The sequence below is a fragment of the Salminus brasiliensis genome, chromosome 16, assembly GCF_030463535.1.
Source record: "Salminus brasiliensis chromosome 16, fSalBra1.hap2, whole genome shotgun sequence".
NCBI lineage: Eukaryota > Metazoa > Chordata > Actinopteri > Characiformes > Bryconidae > Salminus > Salminus brasiliensis.
This window is the reverse complement of record NC_132893.1, coordinates 1008219-1022660: the sequence shown is the minus strand read 5'-3', so window position 1 is coordinate 1022660 and position 14442 is coordinate 1008219. Positions and strand designations below refer to the sequence as shown.

General features: G+C 42.8%; 1 protein-coding gene and 2 non-coding genes across 4 annotated transcripts; 1 reads left to right on the top strand and 2 right to left on the bottom strand.

Annotated features, from left to right (window-relative positions):
* Positions 1-642: 642 nt before the first annotated feature.
* vamp2 (vesicle-associated membrane protein 2) lies at positions 643-9800 on the bottom strand. Of its 2 annotated transcripts, XM_072658771.1 has the most exons (5): positions 9509-9800; positions 6436-6544; positions 5691-5849; positions 5370-5421; positions 643-3574 (listed from the first exon to the last, which is right to left on the bottom strand). In XM_072658771.1, coding segments are annotated over exons 1-5 (339 nt in total). In that variant the 5' UTR covers positions 9511-9800; the 3' UTR covers positions 643-3557. The 2 variants fall into 2 exon arrangements, with proteins under 2 accessions (XP_072514872.1, XP_072514871.1); XM_072658770.1 differs by lacking the exon at positions 9509-9800 and having other exon boundaries at positions 6436-6552.
* Positions 9801-10535: 735 nt separating this feature from the next.
* trnal-aag (transfer RNA leucine (anticodon AAG)) lies at positions 10536-10617 on the bottom strand. The gene has a single exon. It is a non-coding gene; the product is annotated as a tRNA-Leu (tRNA).
* Positions 10618-12173: 1556 nt separating this feature from the next.
* On the top strand, positions 12174-12306 carry LOC140537341 (U8 small nucleolar RNA). The gene has a single exon (XR_011977669.1). It is a non-coding gene; the product is annotated as a U8 small nucleolar RNA (small nucleolar RNA).
* Positions 12307-14442: the final 2136 nt, after the last annotated feature.

Genomic DNA, 14442 nt, shown 5'->3' with positions numbered 1-14442 from the left:
AAAATAACGAGAAAATAAAGTAAACATTATTTTTGTTTGTTTGTTGTTGTTTGTTGTTGCTGCTTTTTTACAGCAGGTCAACGTAAATAAACTGTGTGATGGACAATTAACCGTTATGGATTCATAGCCGCTCCGCTGAAGTTACGGCACCCCCTTTTGGTCCCTCCAGTGAAGAAGGCGCACTAACTTCAGCGGGACGGACGCACGCGGGACCACCCGCGCCCGTTCCCCTCCGTCCACACACTCAAAGGAATAAACAGCGACACAAAGTAATGGCTTCGTACTCGCGCGTACGCACGGAAAGAAGAGCGTAAAAAGATTCCAACAGAAAACACACTCACACACACACACACACATCAAGTTTTATTAGTCCTCCTCGTTGCGCGTTCGTCACTTCGGGGACACGTCGTGATTTGTCCAGTGTCGTGTACGAGCGAGTCCCACCCCATCACATGCTTTCCGGTCAATTCCACCCCTTTAATTTCAGTGTCCGTAATTCCGTCAATTCTTTCGGATAATTTCAGATTTGGGTGAACCTGGGAAAAAACTAAAGAAACTGGACCCCCGTCCCCCCAGATGTCTCCCACAGTACAACACCAGACGATACAGATTTTGTTGATTCGTGTATTTTTTATTTATATATATTTATATATATTTATTTATGGTAACAGCTACAGATAAATGTTTAGTTTCAGACTCGGCGTCACAGAAATAAGACGGAAATAAAGGAGCTGTGCTATCGTCGTAGGTGAAGACCGGGCCAGGTCTGGGCATGAATCGGCGTCGGCCTTGCTTTTGTCTGGCTTTAGGCTCTAATTAGATCCACTCCCTTGACTTTGCTATCGCTACCTCCTAATTCAAGTAAAATACGTCGGATGACCTGTGAATGCCAGCAGATCGGGGCTTTGAGCGCTTCTTTTGAACCAGAGAGGGGGAGAACGTCTCGAAACCTGTTTTTGATGGCAGTTGGCAGCATAAGCAAGACAATATGGTCTTTGGTCATTTTCCTTGAAATTAGTTTTGCTCTAACCGGGTGGGATAACGAGTAGGAGGAACAGGAGGAGCGGCGGGAGGAATGACTCGGGCAGGGGGGAAATGTTCTAAGGCCATAGACAGAGATGTTTTTTTTTTTGTTGTTTTTTTTTTTTGGATGACTGACTCTGGAACAGCAGGGGAGATCAGGAAGCTCCAGACCTGGTCCAAACTGTCCTTGTTTTGCTTGGAGGGTGCTGTGTTATACCTGAGAACTGACCTGTTTCGGATTTATGGCCGAACAGGAACGCCGAAACAGGTCGTTTACATGCCGAAGACACACCCACGGAGCAGCTGGCTCCGCCCATGCTGACTAGCTGGCTCCACCCACTGACAAAATCAATCAGCTGATCCACGGCCCTCACTTTAGGTCCTGTGAGCGAGCGGTCTGAGCCGCCTAATCTGGTTGGATGGAGTGGCTAATATACAGGAGCCAACTGTGCAAATAAGAGAGGGGGTGGAGAGAGAGAGAGAGAGAGAGAGAGAGAGAGAGAGAGAGTAATAATATGGCAGAGCAGAATGCGTCCCTCAGTGAATGAAGGTGTCTAGATAGGGACTGCATATATATATATGTGTGTGTGTGTGTGTGTGTGTGTGATCACGTGTGGCTGCACACATCATCACTGGCTCATTTGATGCTGACAGATTGGGCCTATGTGACCGGAGCACTGAAGGATGATGGGTAATTCTGAGAGGGTGGGGTTGGGGAGGGGAAGGGGGAGGGGGGCTCTGCGAACATAAAGAGAGAAAGAAAAAAAAACACCCCCCAGGTGCTTGGCAGTGTATAAACTACAGAGCTAAAACCAACACACACACACACACAGCGCAGCAAATAAAAGTCCTGAATGATCTGGTCCCTTTTCTGCCTGCGTCTCACTCACACTCACACACACACACACACACACACCTAAAATACTCTGAATACAAATATAATCTATTTCTACTTTTAAAAAAAACGAACAAAAAGGCATTATCTCTATTTAATAAGACAAAGTGAGGCAGGACCGCAGCTCCAGCAACCGACTCACCCCAGTACAACCAGTGCAACCAGTACAACCAGTGTGCTTTACCGCTGAGCTCATTGTGCTGGCGATGTTTCGGCTTGGTTGTACTTGTGGACGGGTGTGTGTCTGTGCGGGGATTCGGATTCGAGAGAGCGGCACGTCGGCGCGCTTCTGCCTCGCTCTAAACCAGTCAAGTTAAAAAGCGCCATCAAAAACGAGGTTCTTGTGCATGATTGTTTCCCCTTTTATCTGTTTATTAATCATCTCTGGCTTTGATGTCGGCCCTAATTAGCGTCTAATCCAGCTTTAGAGTCCGATGCGAACGACAGCCGCCGCCTGCGTGCTTCCAAACCACTGATTTTTGTTAAACGTGACCGCGGTTCGCAGCGCAGCGGGTCACATCGGTGAATCGGTCGTCATTTCGCGTCTACGGCTACAGCGTTTTTTTCCCCCGATTTTCCTACGTCAGCCGCGCCCTGTACGTCTGCATGCATCGTCATAGGCAGCATACTCCTACACTGCTACAAAGGAATGTTTAAGAGATAAGACACTAAAAGACGTTGAAAAAATAAAGACATCTACAGACATTGGTCCAAATCATTTTGTGGCAGTTTTTCTTTTACCAAGAAGAAGAAAAAAAGTAAAGGCTACGAGTCTATCGTTGATAAGAAAATAGAAGAAGAAGAAGAAAAAAAAGTGAAGAGTGGCATGCTGAGTGGATCTGATAGTCACGTTTGGAAGGAAAGGTCTAGATTTCGTACCTCGATTTAAGGAGTTTAAAAAAAATAATAAAACCCCACACACACTAGAACTCACTGAGCAACAGTAAGCAGATGGAGAGGGAGGAGGACGGCGAATGAATGAGAGAGAGAGAGAGAGAGAGAGAACGAGAACGTGCAATATATATATATATAAACACAGATCTGTAGGCAGTTTCGTCAAGTCCGAAGCGAAAGGAGTCGTACAAAAATAAATAAATAAATAAATAAATAAAAAAATTACAAATGCACACATTCACGCACACACAAACTACAAAAAAGGGTTTTTCAGAATAAAAGTCTACAAAGGACAATTTGTATACATATATTTGTATATGTGTGCATATATATATATATATATATATATATATATGATCACATAATCACCGTCGATTGTAAGTATGCCCAATGGTCGCCGCTCGCTTTGTAATTGAAGGATATTTTTGTGAAGGATATTTCAGAAAACAGCGCAACAAGGGGGCAGGAGGGGTATTTACAGAGGAGACACGACCACACACTCACAACAGGATGGATGGACAGGACAGACGGCCGGACGTGGGGATGGACGGAGAGACTGGGGTCCCGCTGTGGGGGTGGGGTGGGGTTGATCTAGGTTCGGGAGGAGGAGGAGGAGGAGGGGTGGTGGCGGTGGTGTTACAGGGTTCATCGAGGGGAGAGATTTACACTCTTTGCGGGGGTAGATAATTCAGCTGTTGTAAATCGGGTGGTCATGAGCACAGACTTGGGGCAGGAGCGTTGGCCTTTAGGTGCTGAAGTAGACTGGAAGACAAAAGAAAAGAAGACGCAGAGTTATTAAAAAGATGTTAGTGGAAAACCTTTACAAATCATGGAAAATTAAGAATTTGAAATGTTTATAGCAATATACACTATATCCCATACAGTCTTTATATGGAGAAAATTAGCCCGTTTTGAGGTTACCGTTTCTCTGATATCACGAGAATCAGCTCTATTCACATATCTCTATCTATTCAGCCTAGCACAGATTAGCCCAGCCCACTGCAGCTCCCAGTGCTTTCTGAATGTATCCACAGCCAATCAGAACAGAGCTCATCTAGCTTATATTCATCTTAAAGCAGCATTATTTGAAAAATTGGCATTTCCTGCTCTTGGGGTCCCCCTACAGCTGGGAGGTGGAATTTGTATTTGAGCCACAACATGAAGGGCACGGTTTTACAAGCATTTCTGGACAAGCTGAGAGATATAGAAGTGTCACTGAAAGGTAGAGAAGCATGTGGACTGAGGCGGTACTAATATGATTAGGGTTACGCAGCGTTACACAGTTCTGGAAAGCGCTTTCCTTATCATCTGTTTTTCAGATATTTTTAACAATTTATTTGGTATATTATAATCATTATTTCCAACATATAATTCCCATCAAATAGAGAGGCCTATGTCCATGTGCTCTTAATACTTCAGATTGTTTCCAAAGAACAGTTTAAATTCCATACAAACACATTTATTACTGTAAATTTCACTCATATGTTTTCTATGTTTACAAAAAGTAAACAGAAATAAAAACAAAAACAGTCAATTATTACAATATAACAATTATTACAATTATTTAAAACAGCCCAGTTGATGTTGGTAGCAGCAGATCCTGTTATACTGTGAAATGGTCATAAAATATAATAATATCAAATTCAATCATTATCTCCAAGCCATGCTGAACATCCACCACCCAGCAGAGTTCAGATCCTGCACACCTGGGTCAGGTGTGTCGGCTCTTCAGAGTGGCAGATCTGCAGGATCAGGACTGAGCACTCCTAGCTGACAAAAGTGCTTCACTGATACTGACTGGTTTAACGGTCAGCTGCTGGTTGTGAACTGTAAGGAATGACCGCATGTTCTCGAGTCATGTGACCAGCAGAAATTCACACTCTTCCAGAAGAAATTTCAGCCAAGACATGTTGGTATCTGGCGGAGGGCTGGGCAATTAATCGAAAGTGAAATTGTAAAAAACTAAATCGTAATTCAGACCCGGAACTGATCAACATAATCAATGTAATCTAATTTTCGATAATTCTGTCGTACATTTCCCCAATGTGTCTGTGTTCATGTACTGTCTGCCTATAAACACACTACCACATGCGACCAGCCTGCGACATGGAGGAGAGTTCAAACCCAGAGCCAACTGAGCAACTCCAGCAGCTTCTACAAGGTATAGGTAAAACCTTCAATTAATCGATTTTTTGATCTCAATTGAGGTTATCTGAGGTCATAACGCCCAGCACTAATCTGCGATGTGCTTCATTAGTGTACAAATGGAGCTAAGTGCTAGGCTAAAATTGCTAACAAACACTGGGTGCTCAGACGGTCACCGGCCTCATTTCCGTAACTCATCTGATTTTATTTTTTTTGACAGCCTACAGTTCTACCTGAGAATTTATCTGTGTAGAACATTAATAACTGGAGCTCTTCAGAACCAAAACACTCAAATTAATTCAAATATCGAACTTCAGAAGAGAAAATCCGATCCAGGATAAAAACATGAGCGTGGTTACACCCCTACTTCCTCCTACATGTTACATAATGAAGTGCAGGACTGTTGCCTTACCGATGATGACGATGAGCACAATCACGCATATCACCCCCAGGATAATCATCATCTGCAGAGAGAGGAGGAAGAGGCAGGGCAGACTGTAAAAGCAATTCTGGAGTTCAGTCTACTAATGAATTCATTATGGATCATTCAGAGCAGGTACTGCTGGATAAAGCTGCGGTTTAATGAGCTGAAACAACGCGAGGCGAATCCGACCAGCAACCCTCATAAACTGGAGATCTCTGGGGTTCAGTCTGTATCTGATGCGGGAAACAGCACTCGTGTCTAGTCTGCAGATACTGTGTGTGTGTGTGTGTGTGTGTGTGTGTTGTTTACCTTGGCGTTCTTCCACCAGTACTTATTCTTCAGCTTGGCGGCGCTGGTCTCGAACTGCGAGGCTCCAGCCTGCAGCGCGTCGGCCCTGTCGTCCAGCTCCGAAAGCTTCTGATCTCGCTCAAGGACCTTATCTACGTTCACACGCATGATGTCCACCACCTGCAGACAGACAAACAGCGTCCGGCTCGTCAACACATTACCATAAACATCACGCGCGTCCGGGATGTATGGCTGCCTGTAATCTCGGGAGCTTCTTCCCATCAACAGAGGATTAAATATTATATATCGCCTATTCTTCAAGTTTATATAGTTTTTATTTACTTATTTTTATTTTATGTATTTTATTATATTATATTATTATTTTTTTTTTTTCAAATTCAGAACATAATATTTTATCATTCTGGGCAGCCTGGGAATGATCTTTATCTAAAAACAAAATAAATAAAAAAATAATTATGTCATTGACACAATTTTAATAGTACTTATTTACTTTAATGCATTTATTATCATTAATTATTGAATATATTTAGCATTTTTATTCCCTTCTTTTTTTAATCTTTCCCTTTTTATTACCTTTACCATCTAATTTTGTTCTCTTTTGCTTGTAGCCATTAATATGTGTGTGAATATAATTGAATAAAGAAATAATATGATCTAATAAAGAAATAATACAATCTAATACAAACATATTCATGACGTCATATTTTGATTTGTAGATCAGCAGCTTTCAACAGGGGTCACTCACCTCGTCCACCTGGGCCTGTGTCTGCTGTAAGCGGCGGTTGCTGGTCAGGTTTGGGGGAGCCTGGTTCCCTCCCTCTGGGGCGGGGGCGCCGGCGGGGCCTGGGGCAGACCTGTCCATCAAAAAACAAAACAAAACAAAAAAAAAAACATTAATATCACAAACTTAAATAAACTTGTCTTTCATGTGAGCAATAAACACAGACACTACTACTGTTTCTGGCATGGCTCTATTAAGCAGGCAGAGACGCCCGAGGTGAAGAGTCCTCTGAAGGACGCGCTGGCTGTGGGTAAAGCGGCTGTCAGATGCGCTGTGAGTCAAACGGGTCTGAGCGGCTGCGTGTGATCGTGAGGTCTTCGTGACGTGGCTGTGAAACGCTTCCTGTGATCAGCGTGGCGAGAACCCTGACGAGAAACTAAACCCTGCAGGAATTACTGTGCAATTACTGTACTGTATAACAGGCCTGGAGAATGAGGGTACTGTCAAGAAGGGCCACACGGCACATCATGTGTTAGCTCATCACATCCACAATATTAGTTTTATTTAATAACGAGTCCTTTAATAAATAAACAAACAAACAAACAAACAATAAAAGTCATGTGACTGTCCCGTGCCTTTAAGACACATATGCAAATGAGCTCTGGCCGGCTACACTGTATTAGGCATCATTCAAAAATGTGACAATGTGACCTACACCTGACTTACACCTTCAACGTGAATGGGCGGGGCTAATGTGTGATGGGTTTTGTGACATCACAGACATACGTGCACATGTCCATGTATGGGCTGGGGAGTGAACCGTGTCTTTAACAAAAGAGGCTTCACCAAATGTGAGGAATATTAGGTTTCCCATGATATGGGCCCTGTAAAATCACACACACACACACACTCTGTGCTGATTCATCAGATCAGATTTATTGATCGTGTCCATCTGATATCCCATCCAGCCTTTTTTTTTTTTTTTTTTGCTGATACTGGTCTGTGGCATCTCTCAGAAAGCACACAGCAGCTGCAGTTTGCCTGCTTGGCCACCAGGAGGAGACAAAACTCTGTATAAAGGTCACCTCTGAGAGCCGCTCACGTCTAATCCCCCCACAAACCACAGCACACAGTCTTCTTCACACATTCACACACTTTCTCCTTTCTGTTCCACAGGACAGGGCAGAACAGGGCAGGACAGGTGAGACGGGAGGACAAGCGAGCACACCGAAAGCTGATGAAGGCCCTTCCTTCTGCCAGCGCAGCGTTTCCCCTCTGACCTCCGCTTCTATTTCAGCCTCTCCTTCACAACTGCCTATATTTAGACACCAAATCCTGCCCACTGTCACCTTCACTGAGCAGAGGAATCACCAGCAGCTCCGTCTAAGATGGCTATTAGTCCACTCGCCTCAGCTTCCGGGCCTGAAGTCCACACACAATGAGCGAGCCACAAAGGCTTGTTCTGTAACACTACAAAGGAGGGCCGTGTTTCAGAGAGCCAGTTCAAAGCAGGCTCCCTGCCCGGTGGGGCCTACAACCAGGGCTCGACAGTGCCCAACCTGGGCTGCTGGACCTACAAACCCAGGTAGTAAAGTCTACACACTCCCATCGCCTGCACTAACTGGATGAAAATGTGCGGCTCGATCCAATTAACCTCACTGAACAGTGTCCAGCAGTCAGCTGGCCCTGGCTGGCGGTCATTTCTCATAACCCACTACCCCTGAGCCCATCCTATTGTCCCGCTACACTGCTTATCGTGGTCAACAGGACCCGCAATTTGGCTCGGGAACCAGTTGCTCATGCGGTGCACTCACACAGTCAGCACACACTCACATAAATGCCCGGCTGTGTGATGCTCATCAGACTGGACCAGCATGTAGGGTCAGAGAAGAAGCCAGGGCCAACACCCCACCCACAACAGGCCTGCATTTATGTGCGTCACATGCAACACACACACACACACACACACACACACACACACACACTTACTTCAGCAGAGCAGGTCATTTTCAACACCAATAAACCAATGAGGGATTCACATTACACTAACAGGCCATACACACACACACACACATATATATACATATACATATATAACCCGTTATAACCCGTTATAACAATGCAATAAGGCGCGTGCGTGATTTTCGTGGAGCACACCAGCTGAAGCTACACTGCCCTGCTCAGATGACCCGTGCAGAGGGGAGAGGGTTGGGGTTATTTAACCCGGGTTGCATGAACACTGTGTGTGTGTGTGTGTGTGTGTGTGTGTGTGTGTGTGTGTGTGTGTGTGCTGGAGAGCAATGGAAAGAGCAGCACGGCCATCTTCTCTTGCAGGAGAGCCTAGATAGCACGAGCCCATCGCGCCAGCCATTTGGTCACAGCCCAGTCGTGTAAACCCTGCCTGCATCTCTGATGATGATGATGATGATGAAGATGATGAAGATGATGAAGATGATTCCCAAAGAAAACTGAGCCCAGCACAGCCCAGCCCAGCACAGCACCCACCCCCATTAACCAAACACACCGCGTGCAGCCCAGCACCCGCTCCTCAGCACCCCCTCAGACCGGCCCGGTCCGGAGGAGCGACTGAGTAAGAGGCCTCGGGCTGCTGGAGCCCTGTTTCGTGCTTTAATGAGGCTCAATCTTCAGTAAAAACAGCGGACATCCTCACAGGGCTGCCCGCCATGGCCAGTCCAGCAGGCGTGCTTCACAGCCACCGTCGTTCAAACTGAGAACAATTGGCTGTAAATTAAATATTGCTCAATTTTAGACAGTATTTCTGCCCAGATTGGGCGATTTTAAGCAGATGCGTGTGTCTATTGTGTCTCAGGCCATCTGCTCCGAGCACATCGGCAGAGCTGCCTATAATTAGCCTATTTATAGGCGCTATTAGCTGGTGCTGACTCGCGCTCGGTGAATAACCAACAGGCACTAAAATCAGCAGCAAACATCTTAAAAAGCACGATGTGAATATAAATATGAGCTGATGTATATTATTATTTTAATTATTGGGTTTTTTTTTTAAGCAGCGAAACGCAAAATAACAACAATTCTAAAATATTACAATTAAATTCTAATAATTTAAAAATATACTTACATTTCTCACTGAGGTTTGTGTGCAGTGATATAGATACAGGTCCCGGGGAACGGTCAGATTTCGAGATGGCTGATCTGCCGCGGGCGTTTTTTCCTCTTCGCCTCGATTTTAATTTTATTTTTATTTAATTTTTTTTTTTTGTTCTCGTTAATCCCGATCGCAAACGTATTCCCGCAGGTGTCTGAGCCTCCTGTCGCGTGATATCCCGTTTATAAAATGACCGGAGCTTCAGCGAACTCGCCTCTCCGTCACTATTGTACATAAAAATAAGATGCTTTGGATTAAGGGAACAAAGATGGCTCGCTGACGTCACTCGTCATACGGGTGACGGATTCTGCCCCACCCGCATTCGACGCTGTACCGCCCACCCTCGATCGCGATTGGCTAGCAGCGCTCCGCACTCTTCGCCACTATTGGCTAGCGCGCAGCACGGGCGAGCCGTCAGCCAATGAGAGGCTGCAATGGTCGGAATACGGGTGCGGAAAAAAGGCGAATAAGACCAGCAGGCTGCAGCATCGGGGCAGCGGGAGAAGATGGAGAGCTGCACCTGCTGCTGCCTTCTGAGCGGTTCTGGGACCTGTTAATGCTTTCAGACTGATCGAGAATGGTTTAAAAGATTCAGTAAAACATGTTTATAGAAAGCGGCGGCACGCGGCGGCACGCGGCCGTCCTGCAGGGCCTTCTGTTTGGCCAGTGAAGGAGACTCGGAAACAAACAAAATGGCGGCGTGCTTCATGAATGTATGGATGCACCAGAATTAGGCTTATTACTTCCACACTGACCGGAGCAGAAAGACTGTACAACGGCTGCGTTCATATACTGCACAGGTTAAGCACTGCTCAGATTCCCCCGCTGCCCAAATAAAGCTAAAGGCCTTTATTTTGTGGAGGTTTTGGTGACGCAATCAATCGTACACCCAACATTAGCTGATACTGAAATGTAGTTTCTGAGCGCTGAGCTTGTGATCGGGGCTTATTTTGGTGTTAAAATATAATCTTTTTCAAAGTACGGAAACAAAAAGATGATCTGGCAGCGGTGGGATTCGAACCCACGCCCCCGAAGAGACTGGAGCCTTAATCCAGCGCCTTAGACCGCTCGGCCACGCTACCTTGCGGCGACCGGGGGGGTTATCGTTTATAAGGTGCTGCACGCGGCAAATTAAACGAATATATCGTGATGTTGTTGTTGTTATTATAGTTAGTTTAGATGGTAAACTGTCTGAAAATGAACATTTTAATGAGTATTTGTAATCTGGTCTCCTCGACTGTGTTTTGTTTTTATTTTTACCGGAAGCAGTCCTAATTTGGGTTCTAGCTAATAACCGACGCATCACCACCGCGCGGAAACATTATAAAATAATAAACCAGTTTAGTATCCAGTAATTATACCTCAAATAAGAGGCAACGCAAACACAGTAAGTTGAGTAGCTATCTAAATACACACAGAAGAAAAAAGAAACGTTTAAAACGTCGCATTTCGGGACACAAATACATAGCTGGCTAGCTATTTATTTTTATACACCGAGTAACAAAATATATATATTGTAAAATGAATGAAATATAACAGAAATAAACGATATACTAGCTATATTCACAGTAAAAACTTTATAGTTAGTAATAGTACGGATTCTAAGTCATTCAGCGAGGCTGCAGTACAAGCTCTTGTCCTCCGGGTGGCGCCAAAGACACACGTTCACTTTCTATGTTTATAGAAAATCGATGTTGTTTTTTTTGCCGATTGTGAGAAATATTATTACTGATCAATATATAACATATTATTTACAGACTTAAATAATATTTAGAGATTTAAAACAATCGCAGCCACTTCATTTAAACATGTAATGAACTAGTTTAACCCCAGTTCAATTAAAGGATTGATTTATTAAATTGAGGGTACAGTTTATATCTCTCAATATTAATTTACCATGATACTGTAAAGGCTCCGTGCATTTTACATTTAAAGACAGCCGTTTCTTAGTGAAGTGTTGACTGCTGGCTCACAGTCCTCGTAGCATAGCATCACAATTACGACAGAGTCACAAAACACCACCGCCTAGTTCTGCCCACTGTGATGCAAACAGGTCAGACCTACTTATTTAAAATATTTAAGCCAGGCCGATGCATCAATGCTTCTTCTGAGGTTTATCTTTTAACTACACGGACATTCAGTTTTACACCATAAAGATCTGCTAACGGTGGAGAGGCTGGAGCGCGGGGGGCCTCACGAGCTCAGCTACGGCACTAGCAGGCCCGTAAACATGGAGTAAGTGTGAAAGCTCTGCCTTTCCCCTCATAGTTTCCTATTATTTTACTGTTAATCAGACAGGAAACATGATCCTACAGCATTTCATGAGAAAGCAGAGTTTTAACTGTTAAAAATGAAGCTTAAAGTCAAGCGCTACGGCTTTTTAGAAATCCACCAATCGGGACGCTCCGTGTTTCTTTATGTTAATTTATGCAAATCCGTGAGTCGAAATCGTGTTTTAATGTGTAAAATTGACCCTTTAGAAGCTTCAGTTTTTATTATGTTGATATTTTTCAGCAAATAAATAATTTTAGGAAAATAATAGTTTAAAAGCATGTTGTGAAAAGTGCTGATATTCCTCACCGTGACTGTAAATACTTTTGGGTTTTGGAAGTCCAGACGAGCCGCGGGGTGAGGGGTATTGTCAGTGAGGTACATCCTTACCTGTTGCCTTAGAGATAAGGCTGCAGAACATGATGATTGGATTCAATGAGTGTGTGATTATACTCCGCATTTATCAGGGAACTGCAACTCTCTGATGAATCCTGTCTGATCTGCTTTTAGAGTTAAGAATAGATTTTGAGATTATTATGATTCATCTGTTAAATTTTATGCAATATTTTGTTTTTAGTGAAAAGTTAATGTTTGGCTTTTTTAGTAGTTGAATCCAGGGATGTAAACACAGCCGCGTCACCACTGTGGAGCTCAGAGGATGCAGGATTTTGACTTTATTTTAGTTTAAATATGGATTAAACCTTCTAAAATCGCTCAATCCAGCCCAAAGACAGACCCTTCCATTTATCTTCCCTTTATTTTCTCTATTAAAGCTCTCAAAACTCCTCTGAGATATTATATAAATATATATATATATATAAAAGAACAGACGCCTCGAGCTGGTTTGAGAAAGTACATGCTAGCATTTTATTCTGTGATCAAGAATAATTAACCACAGAATACTGTTGTGATTAATGCAGGTAAACTTTTTAATAGATGATCATCACTCATTAAAATCTAAATAAATATGTGGGTTTATGAGTAAAAGTGAATGTATAGAATTGTATATGTAGGTGGGTTGTAGTTCAACCCAATGAGATGCCAGGCCCAGTCTCCTGAATCCTCCACCAGAATCAGAATCTCTTTATTTCGCCAAGTTTGTTTCACATACAATGAATTTGACTTGAGAGCAACACAAAGATGACATGTAACAAACACACAGACTGTCAACAAGTAAAGTTTTACACTGAGAGAGAAAAATACACTAAACAATAAATAGAATAAAGAAAAATATGTTAAAAAGTATTAAAAGTATCAGAAATCTGAATACAAATATGAAGACTGCATATCCATATATGACCCGAGAAGACATCTATATACAAACTACTCTGTACAGATATGATGATATAAACATTTACAGAGAATGAACATCTGTACAGCTGTGCAAATAATCCTAGTGTAAATGTTCTGCACGTTATTCTGGATCAGAACTTTACTGCAGTGAAGTCCAGTTTGGTTCAGTGAGATTCAGAAGCTCAATTCAGTTATAGATTAGGATTATAGATTAGGTTTATATATTATGTTTATGGATTAGGATTATATATTAGGGTTATAGATTAAGATTATAGATTAGGTTTATAGATTAAGATTATAGATTAGGGTTATAGATTAAGATTATAGATTAGGGTTATAGATTAGGTTTATAGATTAAGATTATAGATTAGGGTTATAGATTAGGTTTATAGATTTAGGTTTATAGATTTAGGTTTATATATTAGGATTATATATTAGGGTTATAGATTAGGATTATAGATTAGGTTTATAGATTAAGATTATAGATTTGGGTTATAGATTAGGTTTATAGATTAAGATTATAGATTAGGGTTATAAATTAGGTTTATAGATTTAGGTTTATAGATTCAGGTTTATATATTAGGTTTATAGATTAGGTGTATAGATTAGGTTTATAGATTAGGATTATATATTAGGGTTATAGATTAAGATTATAGATTAGGTTTATAGATTAAGATTATAGATTTGGGTTATAGATTAGGTTTATAGATTAAGATTATAGATTTGGGTTATAGATTAGTTTTATAGATTAGAGCAAAAGTATGCGGTGAAATTGTGGCGGGATTCCTCACCGTGAGCGTAAACACTCTTCTGTTTGTCAGAGCCGGATGCAGCAGCTCAGGTAAGGTGTTTTCAGGGAGGTGTGTTCTTACCTGCTGTCTCAGTGCTCAGGCTGCAGGCTGTGATGATGGGTTTTAATGAACATGTAATTATATTCCGTGTTTTTTAAAGAGCTGTGACTGCTTGATGGGTCCTGTCTGATTTGTTGCGGTTGGTGTTGAAGAAGGTGGAGGTGTTTTCGGTTGAGTTTAATGGGGGTTTGATTCTGATGTTATGATAATACAATTTTTCATTTTTGGATATGAAGTGACGTGTGGCACCGTGCGGCTGGATGAATAAGCTTTTGCACATGGCACACAAACAAACGCCACAGGGCTTCCCGTCCTGCACACCAGGGGCTCGGAACTGCGCCCCCTTGTGCAATTCCTAAAACTTTCCTATTGGCTCCTGGCCTCCTTTATTTGCATATAGGCTGCGTCACGTCACCCGCCGTCATTGTGTAGTCATTCCGCCCAGGCTACATCCGCTGTAAGCAGCTGTTACGTATCCTATACTTTTAAAAG

Coding starts and splice junctions, on each gene's coding strand:
- vamp2 (XM_072658770.1), bottom strand. CDS start 6,552: ATGGACAGGTCTGCCCCAGGCCCCGCCGGCGCCCCCGCCCCAGAGGGA. Junction 5,850..6,435: donor CACAGGCCCAGGTGGACGAG/GTGAGTGACCCC, acceptor GTCTGTCTGCAG/GTGGTGGACATCATGCGTGT. Junction 5,422..5,690: donor ACTGGTGGAAGAACGCCAAG/GTAAACAACACA, acceptor CTCTCTCTGCAG/ATGATGATTATCCTGGGGGT.